The 24,352-nt window shown below is 40.9% G+C and overlaps 1 protein-coding gene across 1 annotated transcript; it reads left to right on the top strand.

Annotated features, from left to right (window-relative positions):
* The first annotated feature begins 1,300 nt into the window (after positions 1-1,300).
* Positions 1,301-4,034, top strand: LOC142466672 (forkhead box protein I1c). Its single transcript, XM_075571945.1, has 2 exons — positions 1,301-2,008; positions 2,720-4,034. Exons 1-2 carry the CDS (start codon positions 1,417-1,419, stop codon positions 3,277-3,279), a joined length of 1,152 nt encoding a protein of 383 aa, XP_075428060.1. The 5' UTR covers positions 1,301-1,416; the 3' UTR covers positions 3,280-4,034.
* Positions 4,035-24,352: the final 20,318 nt, after the last annotated feature.

Below are 24,352 nucleotides of genomic sequence, written 5' to 3'. Positions count from 1 at the left end.
AAAAAACTATTGTTTTATGGGAAACTTGGTGATTTTGTAGCTCTGTAATAGCATTAGACTAATATCTAACAAAAATAGATATGAGGAGCAAAAAAGTCCAACACACTGAACTGTAATTAAAGATGATTTATAATAAAACTGCCATAAAGTGTAATTAACTTAAATTGAAGTTCTTACTGTAATTTTTTTTGGGAGGATAGGTTACAAGTTTTGCTTTAAATTTACATACAGTAATATATATCAAATAAGTATATTGAGGTACATGTTCTAGTAATAGAACAATTATAACAAATGAGATGAATATGTGCATGAATAGAAATTTATATTTATAAATATTTAAGTCTGTGTGTTACAGAAAATATCAAGTTTTATTACTTAATCCTAAATGTTTAAAAATAACAGTGATATATTTCTGATTCAATAATGTTAAAGTTAAACTTTCAATATTTACAGATAGTTACTATGTTAGGTAAAAAGCATACATGAAATACATTGATATTAGAATAATATGTTTAAAAATTAAATGCAATTAATACTGTACATTAAATTCAAAATGACAGATTCAATTCCAGAAGACTTATTATCGCGAGATCATATCAAATTGTGAAGTTCAATGTCTAATCTGTAGAATAAAAAGTTTTTTTTAGATTTTCCAACCGAATGCAATAGTTCATAAACTAAAGAAAAACATCCAATAAATATATATTTTGTCATTTTATAAACCAAATAAACAGTGCTCTTTACATGAATATATATGTAAGCATTTATCGATCAAGTTTTCTTTATAAAAGTGCAAACACAATTTTTACTTTTAAAATATAATAATACACATTTGATTAATGTAGTCAGTTCTAAAGCTTTAGATTAATTATTAATTATGTTTTAATTACTAAAATGTATCTATAAAATTAAATGATTAGATTCATAAATATTTGTTATTGCAAAGCACTTAAAAAATGTAATTTTATTCTAGCAAGTAAGTCTAAGCAGAGAGGAATAATCACAAAGTTGGCTCTTTTGCCTCTTCCGAAACTTGCCTTTTAAAACTGGAAAAAAATGCTTTTATTTTTACTCCCAAATAAAGTCCAAGCCAGCATGTAAAAAAAAAAAAAAAAAAACACAACTGTTGCCTGCAGTTGCAGACAGATCAGTCAAACAATGAATGAAAAAGACAGATTGTTCTCAGTGGTGCCTCTCTGCTGATCAGCCCTTTTCTTTGCACACCCCTGTCTTTCTATTGAGCCATCCAACTGGGTGCTGAGAAAGAAAAAAACATCTCAAGGCACACCCATTACTGGCCCCAGGCAGAGAGGATCGCAAGATTAGGGAAGTATAAAGACAGGACTCCCAGCACATTTGGTACAGTACCTGTTGCCAGAAACACCTTGCAGCTTGAAGGTGCTGCTGGTAAAGATTATGAACTCTATTCACTTTCCAGCTCATCAGAGGTCTACAGCATCAAGCCTACACCAGCCTCACCCAAAAAGTGCACAGGAAGCCCCAGAAATGGCAGTGTACTGCGACAACTTCAGCATGTATCACCAGCAGAACCTGCACTCATCTCAGAGAGCAACCAACTATGGAATAGGGGATTATGCTCCCCCAACTAACCCTTATTTATGGCTCGGTGGGCCTGGAGTGAACAATTCATCTACCTATCTGCATGGGAACAACCCTGCCTCCTACATGCCTCCTTCCTATGGATCCCAGCGACAGTTCCTGCCCAATTCGTCAGGTTTCGGTGGGACAGACCTTGGGTGGCTGTCTATAGCCTCCCAGGAGGAACTTCTAAAGATGGTGAGGCCTCCTTACTCCTACTCGGCTCTCATAGCCATGGCCATTCAACACACCCCAGAGAAGAAACTGACTCTGAGTCAGATTTACCAGTATGTGGCTGACAACTTCCCTTTCTACAAGAAAAGCAAGGCAGGCTGGCAGAATTCAATCAGGCACAACTTGTCCCTGAATGACTGTTTTAAGAAGGTCCCAAGAGATGAAGACGATCCAGGTAAGACTATCTATAGTTTGCAGGAGTATTTTTGCACAGACAATATATTACGGTCTTAACACAGGGGTGGCCAACTCTAGTACTCAAGGGCTACCAACAGGTTAGGTTTTCAGGATATCCCTGCTTCAGCACAGGTGGCTCAATCAGTGGCTCAGTCTTGGACTGAGTCACTGATTGCGCCACCTGTGCCGAAGCAGGGATATCCTGAGCACCTGACATGGTGGTGGCCCTTGAGGACTAGAGTTAGCCCACCCCTGGTCTAACACCTTTACTACTGGAGAGACCGTCAGTTGTCATGAGTCCACTGTAAGTGTAGTGGTCCAGGTAATCTGTTTCAGCAAGCAAAGAATGAAAGCGGTATGCTAGATTCCAAACACTCGCTAATAAAGCTTATTTGCAAACAGTAAGTGAACGATGTTCCCCCCACAGCGTCACATTTAACTTGCTCACTTGACACGGGCAAACTATATTTTTGATACTACTACAAGTATTTGAATGTGACTATAGATGTGCAGTAGATGAGGTAACCTTATAATATGCCGTCACAGTACATTTCTATAGTTAAAAAAAAAATGTGAAATGGTTGTAAAGAAAATAAATAGCAATTAAAAAGTGTACAGGTGAAGAAATTAAATTGGGTGAACCCGCTGCAGATTGTCCTTGCAAGTGTACAGTGCCTTACTTGACTTTTTATTTAATGTTGTTGCTTAGGAAAGGGTAACTACTGGACTCTGGACCCCAACTGCGAGAAGATGTTTGACAATGGAAACTTCCGCAGGAAGAGAAAGCGCAGGTCAGAGTCTAACCCCCCCTCCTCTGAGGCTGTCACAGTTAAAAGTGAAGAAGGTCGTCAAGCTATAGGGGCAAAAGGAGGGGAAAGCCCGTCCATGCTGACCCCATCCTCCCCAGAGATGGAAGCGGCCTCAGATGATAGAAAAAGCACCTCTCCCCCAGGAATCACCTCTACTCCCTGTCTCAACAACTTCTTCAGCAGTATGACCTCCTTGGACACAAGCTCGGTGAACAGGCAGATGTCTTTGGGGCTAGTGAATGAACTGTCTCAGAGAAACATCACTGGATTGAGCAGTTTCACCTCAGGCTCTGTAGCAGAGCCATCTGCAGATCTGCAAGACAGCAGCCTGCATCTCAACAGGGCCCCTTACTACAACTCCTTCTCTAGCTCCAACCAGGCCCACCAATTCAACAACCATTTCTACAACAGCTTCAGTGTCAACAGCCTCATATATGCCAGGGAAGGTACTGAAGTGTAATTCAAAGTGACAGCATTTTCCAGAATAAAAAGGAAAGACGTTTTTATTGACTTCTTCCACCAGGATGCGTTGGCGGTTCTGTTTTTCATCATACTGTATTCCAAAACTACAATGCATAGTAAAATGAAATCTGAATATCGCATGGCACAGACTTGAGGAAAAGAAGAATGGATTGTATTGCTGCTGCTATTACACAAAGCAGTGTAATGAAAGATGAACACTTCACATACACCTACCATTGAAAAAATATATAGGCATGTGCAATGCATGTGTTACATGTGATCAGTTTCTAAGCACTACTGCCTTAGGGAGCTGAAGATAATACTTTGCTGTACAGTGCTGTGAACTAGGTATCATTCTTCCAGTGGTTAGCAAGACAAGATAATATATTGTGTGACTATAACCAGACTATAAACCAGAGCTTTGTACCAAAAACTTCCAGACCGGTATTCCAGTGAGTTTACTTTGCAGACCAGAACTCCTCCCCAGTACTTTATACAGGTCTTCCCAGTATAAACTAATCTGTAAATATATGTATGTTGCATATGTTTAATATTTTGTAAATTATGTTTTTTCTAATGTTCCTATTTATGATGAGCCAAAATATTTGGTACGTTTTATATATTAGGTAGTTAAATGGAAATAATGTCTTTGCAATAAACCTTCTAAAAATATTATTCTAGCATGTTTCTTATTCATCCATTGGTTTTGTAAAAAACAAAATGGTAGCATTTTGGTGTGTATGCAAATCTCATATTTTTGATTAATGACACAGATGATAACAGATATATGTTCAGATAGCATTAATAAAACACTTTATTGCGTGGTATAATATTTAAAAGTTGTTCATTTATTATAACCTCACGCATTAGCCTCAAGACATCTTAACCCTTTGTTTATCAGTGGGATCTGCAATGCAGAATGGTCTGCAGATCCTCCAGCTCTAAAGTTTTCCAACAAATTGCTTCATCATTAAGCACAAATGTCACTCCGTTTAAGAGCAGAGTAAGTTAAAATATTGGCATATTTTGTAAATGTAACCATACATATCTTACTTGTTAGGCCTTGTCGCTTTTAAATATATTCAGTAGTTCTAGCCTTTGGTACACATTAAACGTTAAAACATTGCACTCTTAGTTCTACAGGGGCTTGTAGCAAATGGTGATTCCCTTGATGAAGAGTGTGAATTGGACACAAGTTTTCAAGACTTTACATCTAGTTTTTTTTTCTTCTGTTCTATAGCCAACTTATCATGTATTAATATGTATTGCTTTATTTGATCATTCAAGATGATATAGAAATATTGAGGCGATGCACATCTGTCTTCTTCTGCTTTTGCCTTCGAGTCAATCTTTCTCAGGGCTAAAATCTACGTGAATCCGATTTACAGGACAGCGATGCAGGGGCGCATCCCCAGTATTTTGTGGTGTGCACTGGGGATACGAGTATGTGTATGTGTGTGTGTGTGTATATATATATATATATATATATATATATATATATATATATATATATAATTATTATTTTTTATATATATATATATATATATATATATATATATATATTTTTTTTTTTTTTTTCCTTTTTTGAACTTTTAAATGATGTTTGTTCCATTACAGCATAAGTAGCCCTGATTTTAAATTCATGCGCTGGTAAGGTTGCACAGCCAACATCAAATTTGAGAAAAGGAGAATGGTTTGCCCTCTTCCTTTGTCCTGGTTGTGTGTATGAGCAGATTTTATTGCATCAACATAAATGTTATTTTTTTCTACATAACCTTTGATGTTGCATAGGTGCATTTTCCAAAAACGGCATCCTTTTAGACCTTTGTGGCGTTGGTAGATTACATGTGCGCAACATGATAGTCTGAACCTGGCAATGTGTATTTTCTTAATAAAAAGGAAACATTCACAGTCACAAACAAGCAGGGTTTCTAACGAAAAGCTGCAGGTAATGCATGTTACCCCCTGCCTGTTAATAACGCTGACTTTATGTGTTTCTGAATTACTTCCCCTTCATTCATATGGACAAATAAAATGTGTGTATATATATATATATATAGTCCTCGGAGCAGGGACTCCTTTTCCTTCATGTTACTTTTATGTCTGAAGCACTTTTTCCCATGACCTGTTATTTATTTGATTACTATTGTGAAGTGCTATGTACATTAATGGCGCTATATAAATCAAAGACATACAATACAATACTATATATATATATATATAGAGTGGCGCTATATAATGGCGCTATATAAATCAAAGACATACAATACAATACTATATATATATATATAGAGTGCTGCAAAATTTTGGGATTTTTGATATATTATATATATATATATATATATATATATATATATATATATATATATATAATATATCAAAAATCCCAAAATTTTGCAGCACTCACTAGTAAGGTAAATAATAAAATAGGGTTTAATTCATCACACAAGCATCAGGGGTAAATACAAGAAAGAAGGGAGCTACGTTTCAGACCTCCCGGGCCTTTATCTGGCTCCCCTTGTGTTTTGTATATATGTGTATGTGTATATATGTATGTATGTGTATATATATATATATATATATTTATTTATTTATATATATACTGAGGCCTTGTGCCTCTTACCTATTGGTATGCAAGTACCCCCATCTATAGGCAATACAATATATGTTTTATCCTTACACTTAACACACACCATTCAATCACTTACTTTCTGTTTCCCTTTATATACTAACTTGTCACTTTTGTAAGTCTTATTCACACACACACATATATATATATATATATATATTGCACTTAGCTATTTCACTAGTCACATAATCCCTTTATATTTATTTATATTTGTTATACCACACCTCACAATTTTTTGTTTCTGGCGCAGATTGTCCTCATATATATATAAAAAAATATTTTTATTTGCTATATATATATATATATATATATATATATATATATATATATATATATATATATATATATATATTATAGCAAATAAACAGATCACTTGTGAGCACATTCCAGGTTGGCAATCCTGTGGCAAGGAATTCTGGGAAATTACATGCAAATGAGCACACTCTGCCACCTTTTGCCTGAAATCCATTTTTACATGGAACCCTTATAAGATAAGTCTCGTTGTTATATGTGTGTGTGTGTGTATATATATATATATATATATATATATATATATATATATATATATATAACACCCCCACCGGTAGAAGAGATCAGTGAACAGTATCTCGAAAGCTCGCACATATAAAAGCATTTTGTTATATTTGAGGGTAGTAGTTTAGAGACAGCAACCATTTGCAATGTGTTTAGTTGTTATTCTAGTAATTGCATTATTAATGCATTTTCTGGCTGATCCATTTCTCTTGCGCCAACACTTTTCATTGTTAATAATGAGAAAACCGACATACATAAACCCTGACATACACAAATCTTCTCCAGTGTGTATGTGACCTCCTTAGAACTTGTTGCTATCAAACTAATCCACAGAATGAGTACACGTCTCCTAGCCCAGGGGGGCTCAGCTCCAGTCAAGCTCACCCCCCCCCCCCCCCCACCACCTAATTGATCAGATTTTCAGGATATCCCTGCTTCTGCACAGTTGACTCAATCAGAGGCTCAGTAAAGTACATACCTATCCCTATTGTATACGTTATCGCCACAGGAAGAACAAGCTCTCGATGGCCGTCATTGTGATGGGGAATCATTTTTCGAACATTTCATCATCTCAAACAAATAAGAAATAGGGAGAGCCCATAACAATAATCCCAGTACTAATACAAACGAGTTTGTCTCTTCACTGCAAGGGGCCCTGTGATAGGATTATAATATTCCTTTCTTTTTGAGCGTCACAATTTCACTACTAAAAAGTAATACAAACCATCACAAAATGTGCATTCTCTGTGTCAAGAGTTCATACACACGGCACAAAATGTGCTCTTTTAAATGATACTTGATGCTTGTTGAATATCTGAATTATACCATTTCAACTAACCCGAAGTATTTGTATTGTATTTATTTACAACTGGTATTATTACCGTTCATATCCATTTTGTTAGTGTAATATTATTTATAATAATCATACTATGAAAATACAGTTTGTTAACGTGCGCACTATAATGAAACATATTTGCTGCGTCACATACATTTTTGGGATGAGAGCAATTTCACGATTAACAGATTTTTTGAGGGTTTATGCCAAGTTGAACTTGGTGGGCTGTTTTGATGAACATTCCCTGTTAATACATATCATTACCACCTGTAAGCCTAGCGCAATCTTCTTCTGTGCGCCAAAAAAACTATGTTTTGATGCTGATGGCGCAGATTGAAGAATTTCAGGTTAGTACATATGTGGACACAAGTACAATTATAATTGGGATTCCCATGCCCCAATTATGTGACAAAAAAAACAATTTACGATGCTTAGTACATATGCCTAAAAAGTGTCCAAATATATTGCCAGCTCTTCGGCTTTAGATTATAGGGGCAAGAAGATAAGGATCGGATAATAGGCACGAATGTGTGGTTTGAGACACACAAGCACACACAGCACCTCACACTCACTATAACACACATAACTCGTACCATTATCTTTTCATAAATGTCCTGTTCTGCATCTGGAATGTGTCTACCATCTCTCTGAGTATTGTTTTAGTAATGGAACTCTTCGCGCGCCAGGCGAGCTTGTAATACAGGGTATTGTTGAAAATGCAATATTAATCTCAATGTATAATTCCGTTGAATATATTGAATGGGTATCTCTTACATTGTTGCTGATGTAGATGAGGTTTATCAAGTAAGATCATATGCATAATGTTATCGATTTCTTATTATTATAATTACTAGCATTTGCTAGAATTTATTTGTTACTTTCCCTGCAACCTAAACCATTCTTATATGATCTACATCCAGTAAACCAATACAATGCTGTTTGCTAATAAATATTCTCTCCATTCCCCTTTCTGAACAGGTTGCACTCTTTCCTGTTACTATCGCTAAAGAATTCCAAATGTGGGAAAGATAGTCTCTAGGATTGATGTATTATCGCAGAGCAAGGTGTGTTCTGCTTTGTGTTTTGGAGCAGAGCTGTGTCACACGTAGGAACAGTTGCTCACATCTGAGAGCGTATGTTCTGCCACTTCAGGAACGGTAGATTTTTTAGGGAAATAGAATGTAGCAGAGAGACGCAGAATGTGATACATCTCATAGTAAGTGCACCATGCAACTCCTCATACTGACACTGCCCAAGTCACCAGCTGGGCAGACAGCAAAATTGTACTTTGATACAAATGTGTAAGACAAAAATGTCTTCGTTTTGCACCAAATTTTCTTTGAAACTGGGGCAAAGTCTGTGCAATAGAAGAAGAATATTTACCAATGGAAACCCTCCCATTGCTTTCAATGGGATTCATTTTCTTTGATGAACATGGCTCTGTTTTTTGCACTGTTTTAGCCCTACTTTTGCAGCAGACTACTAAAGAGACCCCAGAGACTCCTTTTTTTCTAAGTAAGGTTTCCCGGGATAGCAATAAACCTTTTACTTTTAAACTATCGCCACTGTTACAAATAGCTTGAAAATAATAGAAATTAGCTACAATGTAAGTAATGAAACCTTTCAGTCAATAAACATTTTCTAGGTCATCTAAGGCCGAGTCCATAGACGGACAGGCCGTGCTGAGGCGTGCAGACGCTCCGCGCTGAGCCCCTGCATCCTCAATGAGGATGCCTTGAGAGGGGGCTCACGCGAGCGTCCGCAGGCGTGCTGACGAGTTGGAGGTTTCAGCCGAGCGCCAAGCTGTTTTTCAGCGCGCTGTCGGATGAAAACCTCCAATCACAGCAGCGTCAACGTCACGGCGCCGTGACGTCGGCGCCGTGACATTGACGTCAGTGCGTCGCGGGCGATTGGCCCAGCGACGTCACTGCCCCACCTCCCCCCGGCTCCCTTCGCGCACGCTGGCTCGCCTGCAAGTCCGTGCAATCGCGCTGACTGAAGCAGGCGAGCCTCAGCGTTAGCGCGCCTCCGCTCTCCCCACCCCCCTATGGCCCGGGCCTTAGAAGGAACTAACATTTGCTGCATCAATACGGATCATCTAAGAAAATGTTATAGCGGTCTTTGTATCAAGGCAAAAGCGGCGCAATTCTGGGGCAAATCAAACTGCATAAAGATATACGCAGCACACCATAAAATAGATAGAAAAAAAGGATACAAATACCGGAGCTCCTGGTCCAGAGAAAACCTGTCAGTGATCCAAAATCTGTAGAACAAAGTGAATCAGGGCACTGCGGATTTGCTTCAAACTGATTTATTGTGCCGAAATTGCAGTTTTGACACAATAAATTTGTCTGAAGCAAATGCCCTCATTCACATTTTTCCTGCAAACAAACTGCAACAGATTATCAAAGAAAAGATCCCATTGATTTAAACGGGTTGTGTGTTCTTTGATATACATGGTGCAGACCTTTTACAAGAAAGGTGGATCGGCTGCTCACCATTAATATACAGTAGTCCTAATACTGTAGTTAAGTAACCAGAAATGACAAGCAAGGTGCATAGGAGGGAGGTAATAGCTACACTAGACTGATCCAAGGGGGGTCAAAGAACCCCCAAGTTGCTGCACTCAATGTATATATTTAATATGCAGGACTACGTTGGTACACCACATAATTTATCTGCAAAGGCAGTGTGACCAAAAGATCAAGTTTAAAATAAAAAAATAATAACATTTTATTATATCAAAATATATTGTGACAAAGTGAACATAACTATATACAGTGCATAATTAAATAAATAAAATGTCACAGGGAGTATTTTTATTACTCACTGTATATACTGTAGTTATGTTCACTTTGTCACAATATATATATATTTTTTGTAACTCCAATTTTATTAGTTTTTTTTTTTTAATATATATATATCTTAACATGGTCTAGCAACACATTGTCTTGTACACTCAAATAAAATCTATTTCGTAACATCCATATATAGAAGGAAACATTTGTCACAATATATTTTGATGTAGTAAAATTGTATTATTTTTTTCTTTTAAACTTCTGATATTTTGGTCAATTAGACTGCCTTTGCAGATACATTTTCTGGTGGACCAATGTAGTCCTGCATATTAAATATTAAATATATGCCTTGAGTGCAGCAACTTGGGGGTTATTTGATCCCGCTTGGATCAGTCTTGTGCAAATCTTTTGCCCCAGAATTAGACCACTTTTGCCTAGATACATATACCTCACAGTATTCCCTTCTACACTGAACTTTACCAACTAAGGCAGCGGTCCCAGTCATCACTGTGACACGTGCGCCCAGCGGGGGGGCGGTGCGTGCACAGCGCTAACCGCGATATGCGGTCTTCAGGAGAGAGGGAGAAGTTGTGATGGGAGGGGGCGTGGTCTGGGTTTTTTGGGGGCGTGGCCATGACCTCACGCGGCTGGTTCGCCCTCATTGGCTGAACCGCCGGCGGGGGCGTGGCCACGGCTCCGTCGCAAGTTCCACACACAATTTTTTTGAGTGTGTGCAATCTTGCAGTACAGCGCGGCTGCTGAATGTGACCGACGCAGGTACTCGGCCCTGAGTGACTGGGGGCACGGTGCTTATTCGCACAGTGCACGCCTGCAAATCCCAATAAATCATGAAGGAGTATAACAACAGCAGGGCACAAGGACTTAGCATAAAGAGTCATTTAATCCAGACAAGGGGCGAAACATTCCCACTGCATGCCACTGATCCATAAGGCCTTGGCCATGTTCCTTGCTTGCAGGCGGAAGCGCGCTAACGCGCGCTCCCGCTCAGCACTGAGTCCCAAAGCCGCAATTAAAGCGGCTTTAGTAGGGGCTCACCTGCGCTTCCGCACACTTGCGGAAGCGCAGGTCTTAGGGGAATTTTAAATTCCCCCACTTGCCGGCGAGACAGGCCGGTCACGTGAGCGGTTCGCCCAATGAGGGCGAACCAGCTCCGTGACATCACTGGCCCGCCCCCGGCCAGTGACGCGCCCGCCCCCGGACCGCCCCCTGACGGCTGCTGAGAGCGCTTGCGGTAAGCAACCGCAAGCCCAGGGAAAGCACCCGCTTTCCCTGAGCCTCAGCGTGCCTTAGCACGCCAGCAGTAAGCGTGTCCAAGGCCTAATGCACATTCCCCCAATGTACATAAGGGGAGATGCATCAATGTAAAGAAAGTGCAAATACAGTAGAAGTTTGTTCTGGCGCATTGTTCCATTTTCACCTCGCATTTGCGTCAAACGCATGAAAGTGTTTCTTACATTAGAGGCAAATTGTTGGCCAGAGATGTTTAAAGCAGCTCAGACACAGCGGATTTTATTGACACAAATACAAGATACAAAAGTGACGCACGGAGACGCGGAGTGTGATACATCTCATGACAATCTGAGCATCATGTGACTCCACCCTAACTCCTCCTACTGTCACTCCCCAAATCGCAAGGTGACGCAAATAGTGCACAACATGGAGAATAGACCTCGATACATTCACACAAAGAGATGCAAGATTAAAATGATGCAATTTGCCTACATTTTACTCTAAATTTGCTATGATGCATGTCCCCTGTGGTTTTTATTGCTACTATTAAACTATTTATCACAGTAAGAGTTAACACGTGTAAATATTGTACTGAAGGTGCTTGTGTTCTATTCCTTTATTAGGGGGTATCTGCCTCTTAGTATAGGGGTTATTTATCAAATCTGGTGCAAATGTACCACACTAGATTTAGCAAAGATGTTGTTGATGAATTTTGGGCACTTTCTTTGCAGCCAGGACATTCTGATAAACTAGAAATGAAAGTATGCAGGTGTGATGGACTAAATGGGAATGTGATGCAGAATATTGTCTTTCCAATATGAGGAGGAAGCAGCATCTTTAGCAAAGAAATAACAACTCAACAAGGAATTCCATTGAACTTGCTTGCTAGCCTCCAGTGGATTTAATAACTATAATAATAATAATAATAATAATAATAATAATAATAATAATATACTTTTAAGGACCCAGGTGGCTTTGGCCAAAAAAAGGCAAAATCACTGAAAGGATTGTCATTGTATAAAAATACAAACGCTCAACAACAACTCATTAGCTTTCAAATGCGATCTGAACTGCTTTGCCGTAAGACGGGTCGGCATACGTAACGCGGGACGGAAGGAGGTCAGGTTACACATCCAACAGGCAAAAAGTGAACACAACGGCTTTGATTTCATCATTTTGACTTCTTCAGTGCTGGATGTCTCTGAAGCAAATGACATGCTGTAGTTGCAGTTGTTTGGCACCAGGGGGTCAAATTGGATTTATATCAGGGGAAGCCAACTCCAGTCCAGTCCTGAACAGGTCAGGTTCTCAGGATATCCCTGCTTCAGCACAGGTGGCTCAATCAGACTGAGCCACTGAATGAGCCACCTGTGCTGAATGCAGGGATATCCTGATAATCTACCCTGTTGGTACATCTTGAGGACTGGAGTTGGTTACCCCTGATTTACATGATGACCAAAGAGCTTGGAGGGATGTTTGGTCTTTGGGAGTGGAGATAGATAACAGACAAGATTAAGTGGAAGAGATAGCACAGATTAGTCAATTATCCGCTGAACAATTATATGTGAACTGAAAGTGGTCACAGGCTGAGATTTCAGGGAGGCAGATAAACACATCTAAAAACACCTCAATCACACACATTGCTTTTCACACAATGCCATTTTTATTCAACCACAATTTAAGCTCTTAGTATGTTGGGGGTGTGGGGAGAGGAGATAATATTTTTTTATTGATCAGTGCCTGCATATCTGACGAGCACACCTCTGGTTAGCTTGTGATTTGGGTAATGGTTAATAAGGCAATATGAAGGGTTATAGAGAAGCGTTAATATGCACAGTGTGTTCATTTTTGCATCTACGGTCATCATTTTTCTTGCTCTCGCACCCCAAAAAAACCTCAAACGAGGCACATGAAAAAAATGTAAGAAGCTTCATTAACAAAGTAGTGTTTTACATTTAAAGCAAAAATACACTGTAGATGAATTTCTAGGGAAGAGGTGCTCAACTTTAGTCCTCAAACCCCCCTCTCCACCCCCTCAATAGGTCAGGTTTTCAGGATATCCCTGCATCAGCACAGGTGGCTCAATCAGTCCCTGCTTCAGCACAGGTGGCTCAATCAGTCCCTGCTTCAGCACAGGTGGCTCAATCAGAGGCTCAGTCTTTGACTGAACCACCTGTGCTGAAGCTGGGATATCCTGAAACCCTGACCTGTTGGGGGGGGGGGGAGGGGGGCTTGAGGAGTGGAGTTGAGCCTCCTGCGCTAGGGAGCACAATGTAGATCCTGCGTTTCATTACCATCAAAGAATTAAACTGTCTTTATCGGTGTTCTGTTTATTTTCTTTTTCCTTTCCAACGATCTCACACACATCCATTTTCATTAACACAATATATTTGTCCCTTTTTACCTTCACATTATTTCCGTTTCTCTCTTTCTTCCCCACCCCCCCCCTATCTTCTGTTTCTTTCAGCAGTTTTATCGGCGTTCTTTTCATATTACTTTCCCCTTGATGTATAAGGATATCATTCCACTCTCCAAATAAAGCACTTGAATAACATCTGCAAAACTTGGAATCGTTACATTATTTTTTCAGGCAAAAAAAAACAAAAAAACGCTATGTTTTTTTTTTGTTTTGTTAAACCAGCTTCAGAGATTCTGAATACACAAACTTCACATTAATATATTTACAGTATAAACATCTCTTTGAGTAGCACTAATAAGTGGGATTATGGACTGAAGTCTAATGGCAAAATAACAAAAATGCCTTAAAGTGTCATTTTAATATGTCAGCGCAACACATTCTGAAAAGATTGAATTTTTAATGATTCTTGTTTTTTTTATTTTTTTTACTAAAGCCAATATTTACATGAAAAGCACCCGGGGGGGTGGGGGGGGGGGGAGGTTATGTGTAAATGCCAGGTTAAAGAAAGCCCTTGCCAGTATCTTGTGAGATAGGTGCTGAGTCTGTAATGAGGGGAGATCTGAATGCAACAAGTTAATGAGCCACAATGACAGCAGTTAAGGTTTCCTTTTGTTAAGGGGGAAGATATCTTCAAGGAACGCCCAAGTTGTAGCAGTTGAGCAAACTGAAGAATTCGTTCTTGGAGCTAATAAAAAAAACGTCTCATTAGCAGGTTACTATACACGGGGGTTGCAGTAAGGTAGAAGCGCTCGCCTATTTTACAGAATAAAAACCATGGGGAAAACTGGATGCAAAATGTTGTGTGATGAATATAGGTTTTAGGACCTAGAGCAGGGCATTCCAAGTCAGTCCTTAAGAACAATCAATGAGTTAGATTTGGGGGTTTACCAAGAAAAAATGGCTTTTTATTAGAAAAGTACTGTGAGGTTTTTTTTTAACTGTAAGAGTGTATTGAGATGGCTGATGCTAAAAATCAGTGAGACTGACTCCAAATCATTGAGACTGACTCCAAATTAGTGAGACTGACTCCAAATCAGTGAGACTGACTCCAAATCAGTGAGACTCACAGAAAATCAGTTCCATTTGACAGGTCTGTTTTCCTGGGCAAGGAAGTAGACTACAACCCACTTGTTGGAATCTATGATATGCCAACTTCATTTGTTCTAGGGACTTTTCCTGGCAACAACTGGTCGGATGCGTAGGCCTCCCAAAGAAAGTTGCGGCACACAAGTAACCTGTGCTAGTCGCTGCTGCCTATCACATGACCGGGAGAGCATGACTCGCATGTGCGCGCACCCGATGGCACGTTTCTATGGAAGCTTGATGATCTGATGGCAATCCTAGGTGCCCCCCTAATAATTCAAAGCAAAAACAGATCTTACTATCTACTGTAGCATATTAAAGGACACGCTCCATTTGACATACATCTAACTCTTTACTGAACATTACAAAGAACGTGTTAGTCACAGGAAGAATAAACCCATGAACTCTAGACTGAGAATCTTAAGGCTTTTTTGCTCTCTTGATAGGACTATGCCCTATAGCATGTTCGATAATGAATGTTGGACCATTCATTTAGGACCTTCTATAGGACCCAGAGGTCCAACCTTTCTAGGGCCCCAGTTTGAGCCTAGGAATAGAGACACAAAAGCGACTGGTTACTTTACGAAAACAAGTGCAACCGTCAGGCTTGCCGCAGTGGGAGGGCGGGAAGGGCCATTGTTGGTAAGTGATAATTCCTAGAACAAAATACGTTTGTAGATCAGATACCTGGAATCTGGGTTTTGTTCTTTGGGAGGCTTGCCACCTAGCAACAGCTGGTGAAAGAATATCCCTCACCTGGTGGTTGCCCAAGCAAATTGAACTCTTTCTGATTCGGAAGATCTCCAGTAATGTTTTACGAAAATGCAAGTAGAAGCCCCGCAAGCCACTCGCATGATAATTGGTAAGGAAACACCCCATGCTAATGCTATTGTACCCGCAGCCCATTTAATGGAATGTACTTAAAACTAAGATATCTATGCAAAATTGGTGCATAGCAGAGAGTATCCAACATTGACTGTTGCTGTTCTAAAAGGTTTTATGGAAGTTATCAGCAACTGGGTAGTGTCTTGCCTAAGGCTAAGGCCCCACTGCACTCGTCAGCGCGCCCACCTTGCATCCTGGCGACGCATGCACAGCACTTCAACGCGATCTGCGGTCTCTAGGGAGCTGTTTTTAGGCATGGGGCGTGGCTAAAATGGGTCGGGTGGGAGGGGCTATGATGCACATTTTCTGATCCGCGTGTGTGTGTGTAAATAGTGCAGCACCCAGTCAGAGCTGGCCAGTCAGAGCCTTCACACACGGTCACATCACAAACACTCACCTGAAAAAATAGAAACCAGCCAGTCACAAGCAGCTGATGTGAGACTTGAGTCACAAAGCCCAGAGAGGGAGGAAGCGAGTGGAAGCGAGCAAACCCTTCACCCAAACTGCTGAGAACCTTGAGGAAGGATCCACTCCCCTGCTGGCGATCTCCCCCTTCATTGGCTCCCTGCCACACCACGTGATGCATCGCCGCTCGGGATCACAATCCTATTGTAGCCCCTGCTGGCTGCCGCATCACAGTGTGCAGTGAGCCGGGGAGCGAGGCACCACTGGGGACATCTAGGGAGGAGGTAAAGGGCTGGTGAGAGTCGCGTGCACCGCTGGCTGCAGCGGGGACCTAGCCTAAGAGTGAAGGTTCTGTCTAGGCAGGCTGATAGACACTTGACAATGCAAAGTCTTTTGTGTTCCTAGCAAAGTCGAATTATACAGACGATTTGTCCATAGGATGTTTATGTACTTCCCTTAAATATGATGGGGAATGCCTCTGGTGTCTGTACTAAATAGGGACTGGAGATGTGAACCAGGCGAGAGCTAGTAGGGATGACAACTTTAATGATAAGGATCCCAAATCTATAGAAGTGTTGTCTGGAGATGACAGAATGGCCAACAGGGGTTCTATGTCCCAGTTTGAAGTGTATTTGGGTGTAATACTGTAGGTCTAGAGACAATGTCACACCTCAAATTAGGTGGAGATATAGTTTTTCAGAGTGCAAACCCGATGGAAAAGGTGCCTAAGGCCACACTGTAGAACCTGAGTGTGGGAGCCTGCCAAACACTCTTGAAATTAGTGTACTAGGAAATCTAAAACTGCATCAACGGTAAGCTCTAGCTGGGTTTTTGGTTTATTGAAATTATGTCACGATATGAACTCTTGAATGATCGCATTATACCTTTTTTCTAGCACGCTTTCTTACTGAGGAGTTAATGAGTTTTTGTGCAATTAAAGAAAGGGACTGTTTTGCTAAACTGCCAATCATGCTGCCATCCATGTGATGTGTGGGAGCTCCTGTAGGAGGTCCTCCATTCCCTGAAAGCAATTGAGGGTGATCTCATATTTGTATAGTCAGGACATTGGTGAGAAGACAAATCAACGGAAACCATGGCTTGGATTGCCATACTGGGTATAGCAGAAACCAGGCTTTTACCTGCTCAGTACTGATTTTTTTTTTGTAATACATTTGGGAGAAGGGACAGGGGAGAAAAAGCATATGGAAGTTTCAGGTATATCCACTGGAACGCTAATGTGCCCATTTTCCAAACCCTGCATATAGTCCCATTTTAGGGAGAATCCCCCCAACCAAAAAGAGATGTGTCTGTTGTTATTACAATATCTGAAAGTGGCCCAGGGCCAAGAACCTCCTTAACTGGTTGTGGCAGTGGAATAAGATTTTTGTGTGGTATCTGTAATATAAATTCCTGTATGGTTCAATTGTAGCAAAGAGCGCTATCAGAATGCTCAAATACCCAGCTATATATTGAGTAATCAATCCCAAAGCATAGGTAGGTGTATAACACAAATGTGAGTTTGTCCAGAAAGCAAAATAAAGCCATGAATCCCTGAAAACCGAGAGTGAATGAGGAAACTCACCACAATCAATTTCATTGGGGCAATAAGTAAATAATAAGAGCTGTAGACTCACGGACACCTCCTTGTAGGGATGACGTGCTTCTGCTGGTAAAGTCCAAGTAGATGTGAGAAGAGTAGAGTACCGTCAAAAACTGGAGTCAGGAGAGGATCCAAGTAACCAAAAAAAATCTTTAATGGAGTAAAAACAGCACAGGGAAAAACCTCAGAATTTTTCGGAGCCCCAGTTCACCATGTCCGAGAACGAGGATGTGCTGCTAGTTACTGGCTATTCATCTGAAGGTGACCATTGCGTACGCTCTATGATACCTGTGAATGCAGCAGTGGATAACACAAGCCCTGTGTCAGCTCCGGGCATCTTCTATTTTCTCCCCTGGAGATCTCTTGTGTTTAACCCCAAAACATTTACAAATCTCCTTTCCTCCCATTACTAGGTTTATGGACTAATTCTGCTCTTTTCCTGAGCTGGGGCTCCTGCTCAGAATCGTTTCATGATTTAGAGGCCTTTCTTTTTCTTTTTAATTGGCATTAGTTCCTCTGAACCTGATGTGTCAGAGGAAAACAGGGTTAAGAGGAACAGAGGAAATGTGCAGAGGAAATGGAGAGGTTTTTCCCTGTGCTGTTTTTACTCCATTAAAGATTTTTTTGGTTACTTGGATCCTCTCCTGACTCCAGTTTCTGACGGTGCTCTACTCTTCTCACATCTACTCAAATTCCTGTATGGACGTGAATTTCTGTGGAGGGACACTGAGAGATAATTAAAGGGTATCTAGTGTAAACCCTAGGTATTGAATGGATTGTGATGGTGTCAGAAAGGACTTTTCTATGTTTGTGATAAACTCTAAATTCTCTTAAAAATCTATAGTGTTTTTGCACCAGAATGTCTAGATGCTGATTTACTAGAAGATAAGCCAATACTGACTACATAATCCTGGTAAAAGTATAGGGTGCATTGCAAGGGCCAAAAATCCTGACTGTCCATTGGTATAAACTCCCTTTCCACTGGAATCTGACAAGTCTCCTGTGATTGGGATAGACTAGAACTGCATGAAATGAATCTTTTAACTCTGTTTTCATGCAAAACTCAGAACTTCAGAACTTCAATTCTGAAACTTTTTTGTTTGAGGAATTTGTTTAGGTTCTTTATATTTAGGACTGGTCGAACTGAACCTTTTTGCAGGGGTTCAAAATACAGGGAAGGGGGGGCTTGCCTAGCCCGAAACTGCTACATTTCCTAACTTTATCCTGCCCTTGCAGAGCTAAAGAGAGGGCAGAGTCTAGACAAGGGCTGCAGTCTCTTGAGGAAGTAGAAATCTCAATAGTAAAACTCCTGAGGGGAAGTGAAAGGTCCTGGTTTACCACTCTGAGGTCCAATTTGTCTGAGGCGATCTCTTGCTATTGTGACACTCCCTTTTAGGGATTTGGAAGGGCAACGTACCAGCTGAGGTCTACAAGACTGACCCTTGCTATGTGACTGTCACTCTTCTTGCCTCATTCACCAGACGTACTGGACATGGACACTTTTTCTGAGCCCCAGTTCACCAGGGCCAAGAACGAGGATGTGCTGCTAGTTACAGGCTATTCATCTGAAGGTGACCATTGCGTACGCTCTATGATACCTGGGAATGCAGCAGTGGCTAACACAAGCCCTGTGCCAGCTCCGGGCATCTTCTATTTTCTCCCCTGGAGATCTCTTTTGTTTAACCCCAAAACATTTACAAATCTCCTTTCCTCCCATTACTGGGTTTATGGACTAATTCTGCTCTTTTCCTGAGCTGGGGCTCCTGCTCAGAATCGTTTCATGATTTAGAGGCCTTTCTTACACTCAGTTTTATCTTTTTAATTGACATTAATTCCTCTGAACCGGATGTGTCAGAGGAAAACAGCGTTAAGGGGAACAGAGGAAATGTGCAGAGGAATGGAGAGACTACCTGGTGAAAAATCCATGGAGTCTTTAGCATTTTCTCTGTGCTGAGGAAAAATCGGCTACTGGGGAAGCATACACGTGCTCCCACTCACGTTATATGCAGTTGCGTCTATCGCTGCTTTCCTTTGCCTGCAGCAACTTTCTTCGCAGTATAGATTTAATGTTCTGTTGAATTTGTTCTTCGGGAAGTTTGCCTAGCAATAGCTGGTGGGATGCAGAAGAATAAAATGAACAGAGCATGAAATCTATACTGCTTTATTTAGGAACTCATAGCTACCAGTGGAGTGGAGTATCAAAGTGATAGTGTCCAGATGATGATCAGTGGTTGTCTATAGTTTTTTAGTAATGAATGACCAACTTAACATAGGCATAAGACATATGAAAAGTCAATGCATGTGTCTACAACACAACAAAACAATGCATCTCTAAATCTACAGAAGAGGTTGAATTTAGCCTGGAAACATTTCAGGAGTGACTGAGAGTGGACATTTCCAGCCAGAATCCGAGAAAGTCTATCACTTAAGTCTAGGCACAAAGAACATTTTTCCTATCTTGCCTTCAAATACCTTCTGGACAAGCTATACACTTATTTGAACAAACTCCTCCTGCCTACCACACGCTGCTCACGTGACCTCCTGATCACCTGAGATCTGACTCCAAAAGACAGTTCATGGTCCCAAAGTTTCAACAAGGAATCCGGCCGCTCCTTTTTCTGTTACCGTGCACCTCACAACTGCAACAATCTACCAGAGGCTCTCAAAGCCGCCACCAGTCTAATTTGTCTCAATACTTCAGCTGCCTCACATATTATTCTGGTCTGGGACGCACAGGCAGAACCTTTCAAAGACGTATGTGTAGCCATGTGTAAGATTGGTGTACATATCTCTTTCTCATGCTGGCAGTAAACCTGGTAAGTATGCAGGATTGCCAGCAACAATCAATGGAGGTTTGCCCTCAAACCCTGGCGAGGTGTCATATGTCCCCAAAGGAAGTGACAACATGCATTGTGCCCACACTTAGTGGTACAGAGCAGGTTTGTTCTCTGGGGGGTGATATAAGACACAGCACTGCCTAAAGTTAGAAGTTCAGTTTCCTGTTGTTGTGCTGCTCTGTTCACTGAGAGGCACGTGAAGGTCTGCAACAATGTTTCAGTGTCTCCTGCTAGCTGTGAGTCAGTGAGCATACGCAGCAGATTGAGCAGAGTTAGAGGAGCTGAGAGACAGAGCAGCTCAGGAAAGGAGATTACAGCAGCCAGAGAAGCTGGGGAATCTCTTTGAGAGTAAAGGTGGAAAGCAGCTCTATTAGGGAGAAGGGACCTTTCTAATGGAGTGCTGCACAGAGATGAGCGGCTGAGTTGCTATCTGTGAGGGGCAGTTTGCCCATACCATGCAAATAAAGATGCCCTTGTTAAAGATACCTCCACTGGGTGAGTGTGAAGTTACTCAGCCGTGGATGGCACCACCAAGAAGGAGTTCCTCGCCAGGACCATCTCCCTGCGGAAGCACAGATCCTGATGAGGTGGAGGCACTGCACATGAAGTAAGTTGGACTCGCACCCACTACCTCAGCTACCTGTCCTGATGACATCCCCTAATACCATCAAGCGGGAGACTCAGGAGTCCTGTTACTTGCAGGTGCACCACCACACACGACCTTGTAATGGGGACCGGTTAGACCACACGGGCCAATGTGAGATTGGGTGGGTCAGACAAAGGGGGTCCAGCCGTTACATATGTATGAACACGTCTACAATATAAAGAAAGGTCTAAAAACGCACAGTGTGTCCCACCATTTTTTGTTACATCATGACAGAAATCCAAAGGGCCTGGTCTGTCAACCCATTGAGCTATGTACACCAAATTGGAGAGGTGGTGATACTATTAAGCATATAAATAGACGTGAGGCCTTTTGGATATACGAATTGAAGACCCTGTCCCCCAATGGTCTCAATATTGATTTTGAATTGGGTTCTTTTTTAGGTAAATAGAATGGTCTAGTTATGTCTGATGTGAGATAATCAGTTATTCACAGCCCATTGTGGCAATAAACTAGTGCAACACCTGTTAATTCTTATTAATTAAGAGTAAAGGGAATCTGTGTATTATTCAATTATACCTCTGGGGAGAGTTTGAATATCTTTTTATCACTGTGGGTCTGTCCTATATTTATATGACGTCAGGGTATATATATTGACATATGTTGGTACTGTTGTTTTTATGTTTTTATGTAATGTATGTTTTTAAGAGTCAATGTAGCGAATTGGTATTAATGACATATAGGCTGTTTAGTTCTAAATGATCAATTAATTTTTAATTGGCTAGGGTATATTAATGTGTCACTTAGTATCATTGTTTTCAGCCCCTGAGGAAGTAGAGTGACATCTACGAAACGCGTAGGGCGAGTGGAACAGCCACTGTTTGTCTGGCATTGGACGTTTATGGACATTTGGCGTTGGAGCCCTGTTTTTCACTGGCAACCTTGGCATCCAGCTCACCAGCTGTCCCTTTAAGGCCACGGGTACTATCGCGCGCGGGCGCGCAGAGATTTCCTGTTGTGCCGGAGGAGGAAGTGAGGCGTGTGGCCACACGCGGTGCAGAGCTCTGGACCCCGCACACCAGCCTCCACGGCCGGAGCTGTTCCGGCTAACATCACAAGGGCGGTTTGGAGCTGAAGTCGCAGCGGAGCAGAGGCATCACCCGGCAGGGAGACCATCTGTGCTTAGGACTCGTTCGTACCAATGCGGTTTTATGCCTTGCTGTCTGTAAGTAGGGCTCAAATTTTTCTATCCCAGATGACCTGCGGTTCCTTGTATTTGCCAATGCCATACATGGCATAGTTCCTTTTAATAAATAGTGTTTTAATTGTCGCTAGGACTCTTATCGTTTGTGTGTATTAGTGTCTATACTGCCTACCCTACAGTGTTGCGCTATGATTTGTGTTTGTTTGTGTTTTTTTCATTACATGGTCTGTCGAGCAAGTGTGCGGATCCCATGAGGAGTACAGGACATTCCACTGACTATTTGGCGCCAGGTTTTTCCTTTGTTCTTGTGTTTTTCTGTTAGTACTGGCAGTATCACCAGGCAGCCAACCTTTATTAGAAGCTATTATTGTATTATTCACACTGTGTTTTACACTTTAGCGCTAGATCACAATTTTTCTTTCACCATCTGGTCTGTAACTGTTACATATATTATCTTTAAATGTTCATGAAATGTCTTTAAATATAACGTATAATTGTATTGTATTGTATGTCTTTATTTATATAGCGCCATTAATGTACATAGCACTTCACAGTAGTAATACATGTGACAATCATATAAATAACAAATAATACAAATAACACGTTATGGGAATAAGTGCTTCAGACATAAAAGTAATATTTCGGAAGAGGTTGTCCCTGCTCCGAAGAGCTTACAATTTAATTGGTAGGTAGGAAGAACGTGCAGAGACAGTAGGAGGGTATTTTGGTAAGTGCGTCTTTAGGGGGTCAAGCTTTATGTATCATGTGTATAGTATTAGCCACGGAGCTACTTATATGCTTCTTTAGCAAGTGTGTCTTAAGGTGGGGCTTAAAGGTGGATAGAGAGGGTGCTAGTCAGGTATTGAGGGGAAGGGCATTCCAGAGGTGTGGGACAGTCAGTGAGAAAGGTTTAAGGCGGGAGAGGGCTTTAGAGAGAAGACATCCTTTAGCAGAAGGCACAAGTCGTGATGGTGTATAGCGAGAAATTAGGGCTGAGATGTAAGGAGGGTCAGAAGACTGCAAAGCTTTAAAAGTGAGGAGGAGAATTGAGTGCGAGATGTGGATTTGATAGAAAGCCAGGAGAGTGATTTCAGCAGGGGAGGCGCTGAGACAGATTTAGGAAAGAGTAGAGTGATTCTGGCAGCAGCGTTTAGGATAGATTGTAGGGGAGACAGGTGAGAGGCAGGAAGGCCGGACAGCAGGAGGTTGCAGTAATTGAGACGGGAGAGAATGAGGGCCTAAGTCAGAGTTTTGGCAGTTGAGCAACAGAGGATAGGGCGTATCTTTGTAATATTACGGAGGAAAAAGCAACAGGTTTTAGAAATGTTTTGAATGTAACCCTGTTCATTTTATGTAACCATCTATTGTCATCATAATTGTACCCAGGACATACTTGAAAACGTACGGTAACTCTCAATGTATTACTTCCTGGTAAAACATTCTATATATAAATAAATTAAAGCCTTAATGCTAAGAAAATCCTATTTTGAACACAAAATAGTGATGGTGCTACGAGGTATGAAAGGATACCTATTTTTTTTTTTTTGCAAACTAAAGTACAACAACTTTCCTATATATTTCCTATATATTTGAAAAGTCTCTCTCCTTGTCTGTTTTATTTCCTGAATCTTTGTTCCTACGTATAACAGCGACAAACTTTCTTGAAATCGAACACAGGACCACTCCTTATTGGCTGCTATGCACATGTTCTGCATTTAACTTGGTACCTGTTCAGACAAGATAGAACATAACAGTTACCGAATTAGGAAAGAATCCTGAAAGATTAATGCTCGTGTACATGTTTCATCTGTCGCTTTTGTTTTCGTTAATAATGGAAATGGAAATTGGAGAAGACCTCCATCGTTTTAGCCCTTAGATGAACCGGGCATTATTGAGAAATATGAGAACTGCACACATGGGAATTCATATATAAATGTGTCGGTCCCCCTTTGCTCCCGGCAAACCAATGCATTGCTGGTCCCTCTGC

The sequence above is a fragment of the Ascaphus truei genome, chromosome 1 (genome assembly GCF_040206685.1).
Source record: "Ascaphus truei isolate aAscTru1 chromosome 1, aAscTru1.hap1, whole genome shotgun sequence".
Taxonomy (NCBI): Eukaryota; Metazoa; Chordata; class Amphibia; order Anura; family Ascaphidae; genus Ascaphus; species Ascaphus truei.
The sequence above is the reverse complement of the archived record's forward strand: the minus strand, read 5'-3'. Positions and strand labels throughout refer to the sequence as shown.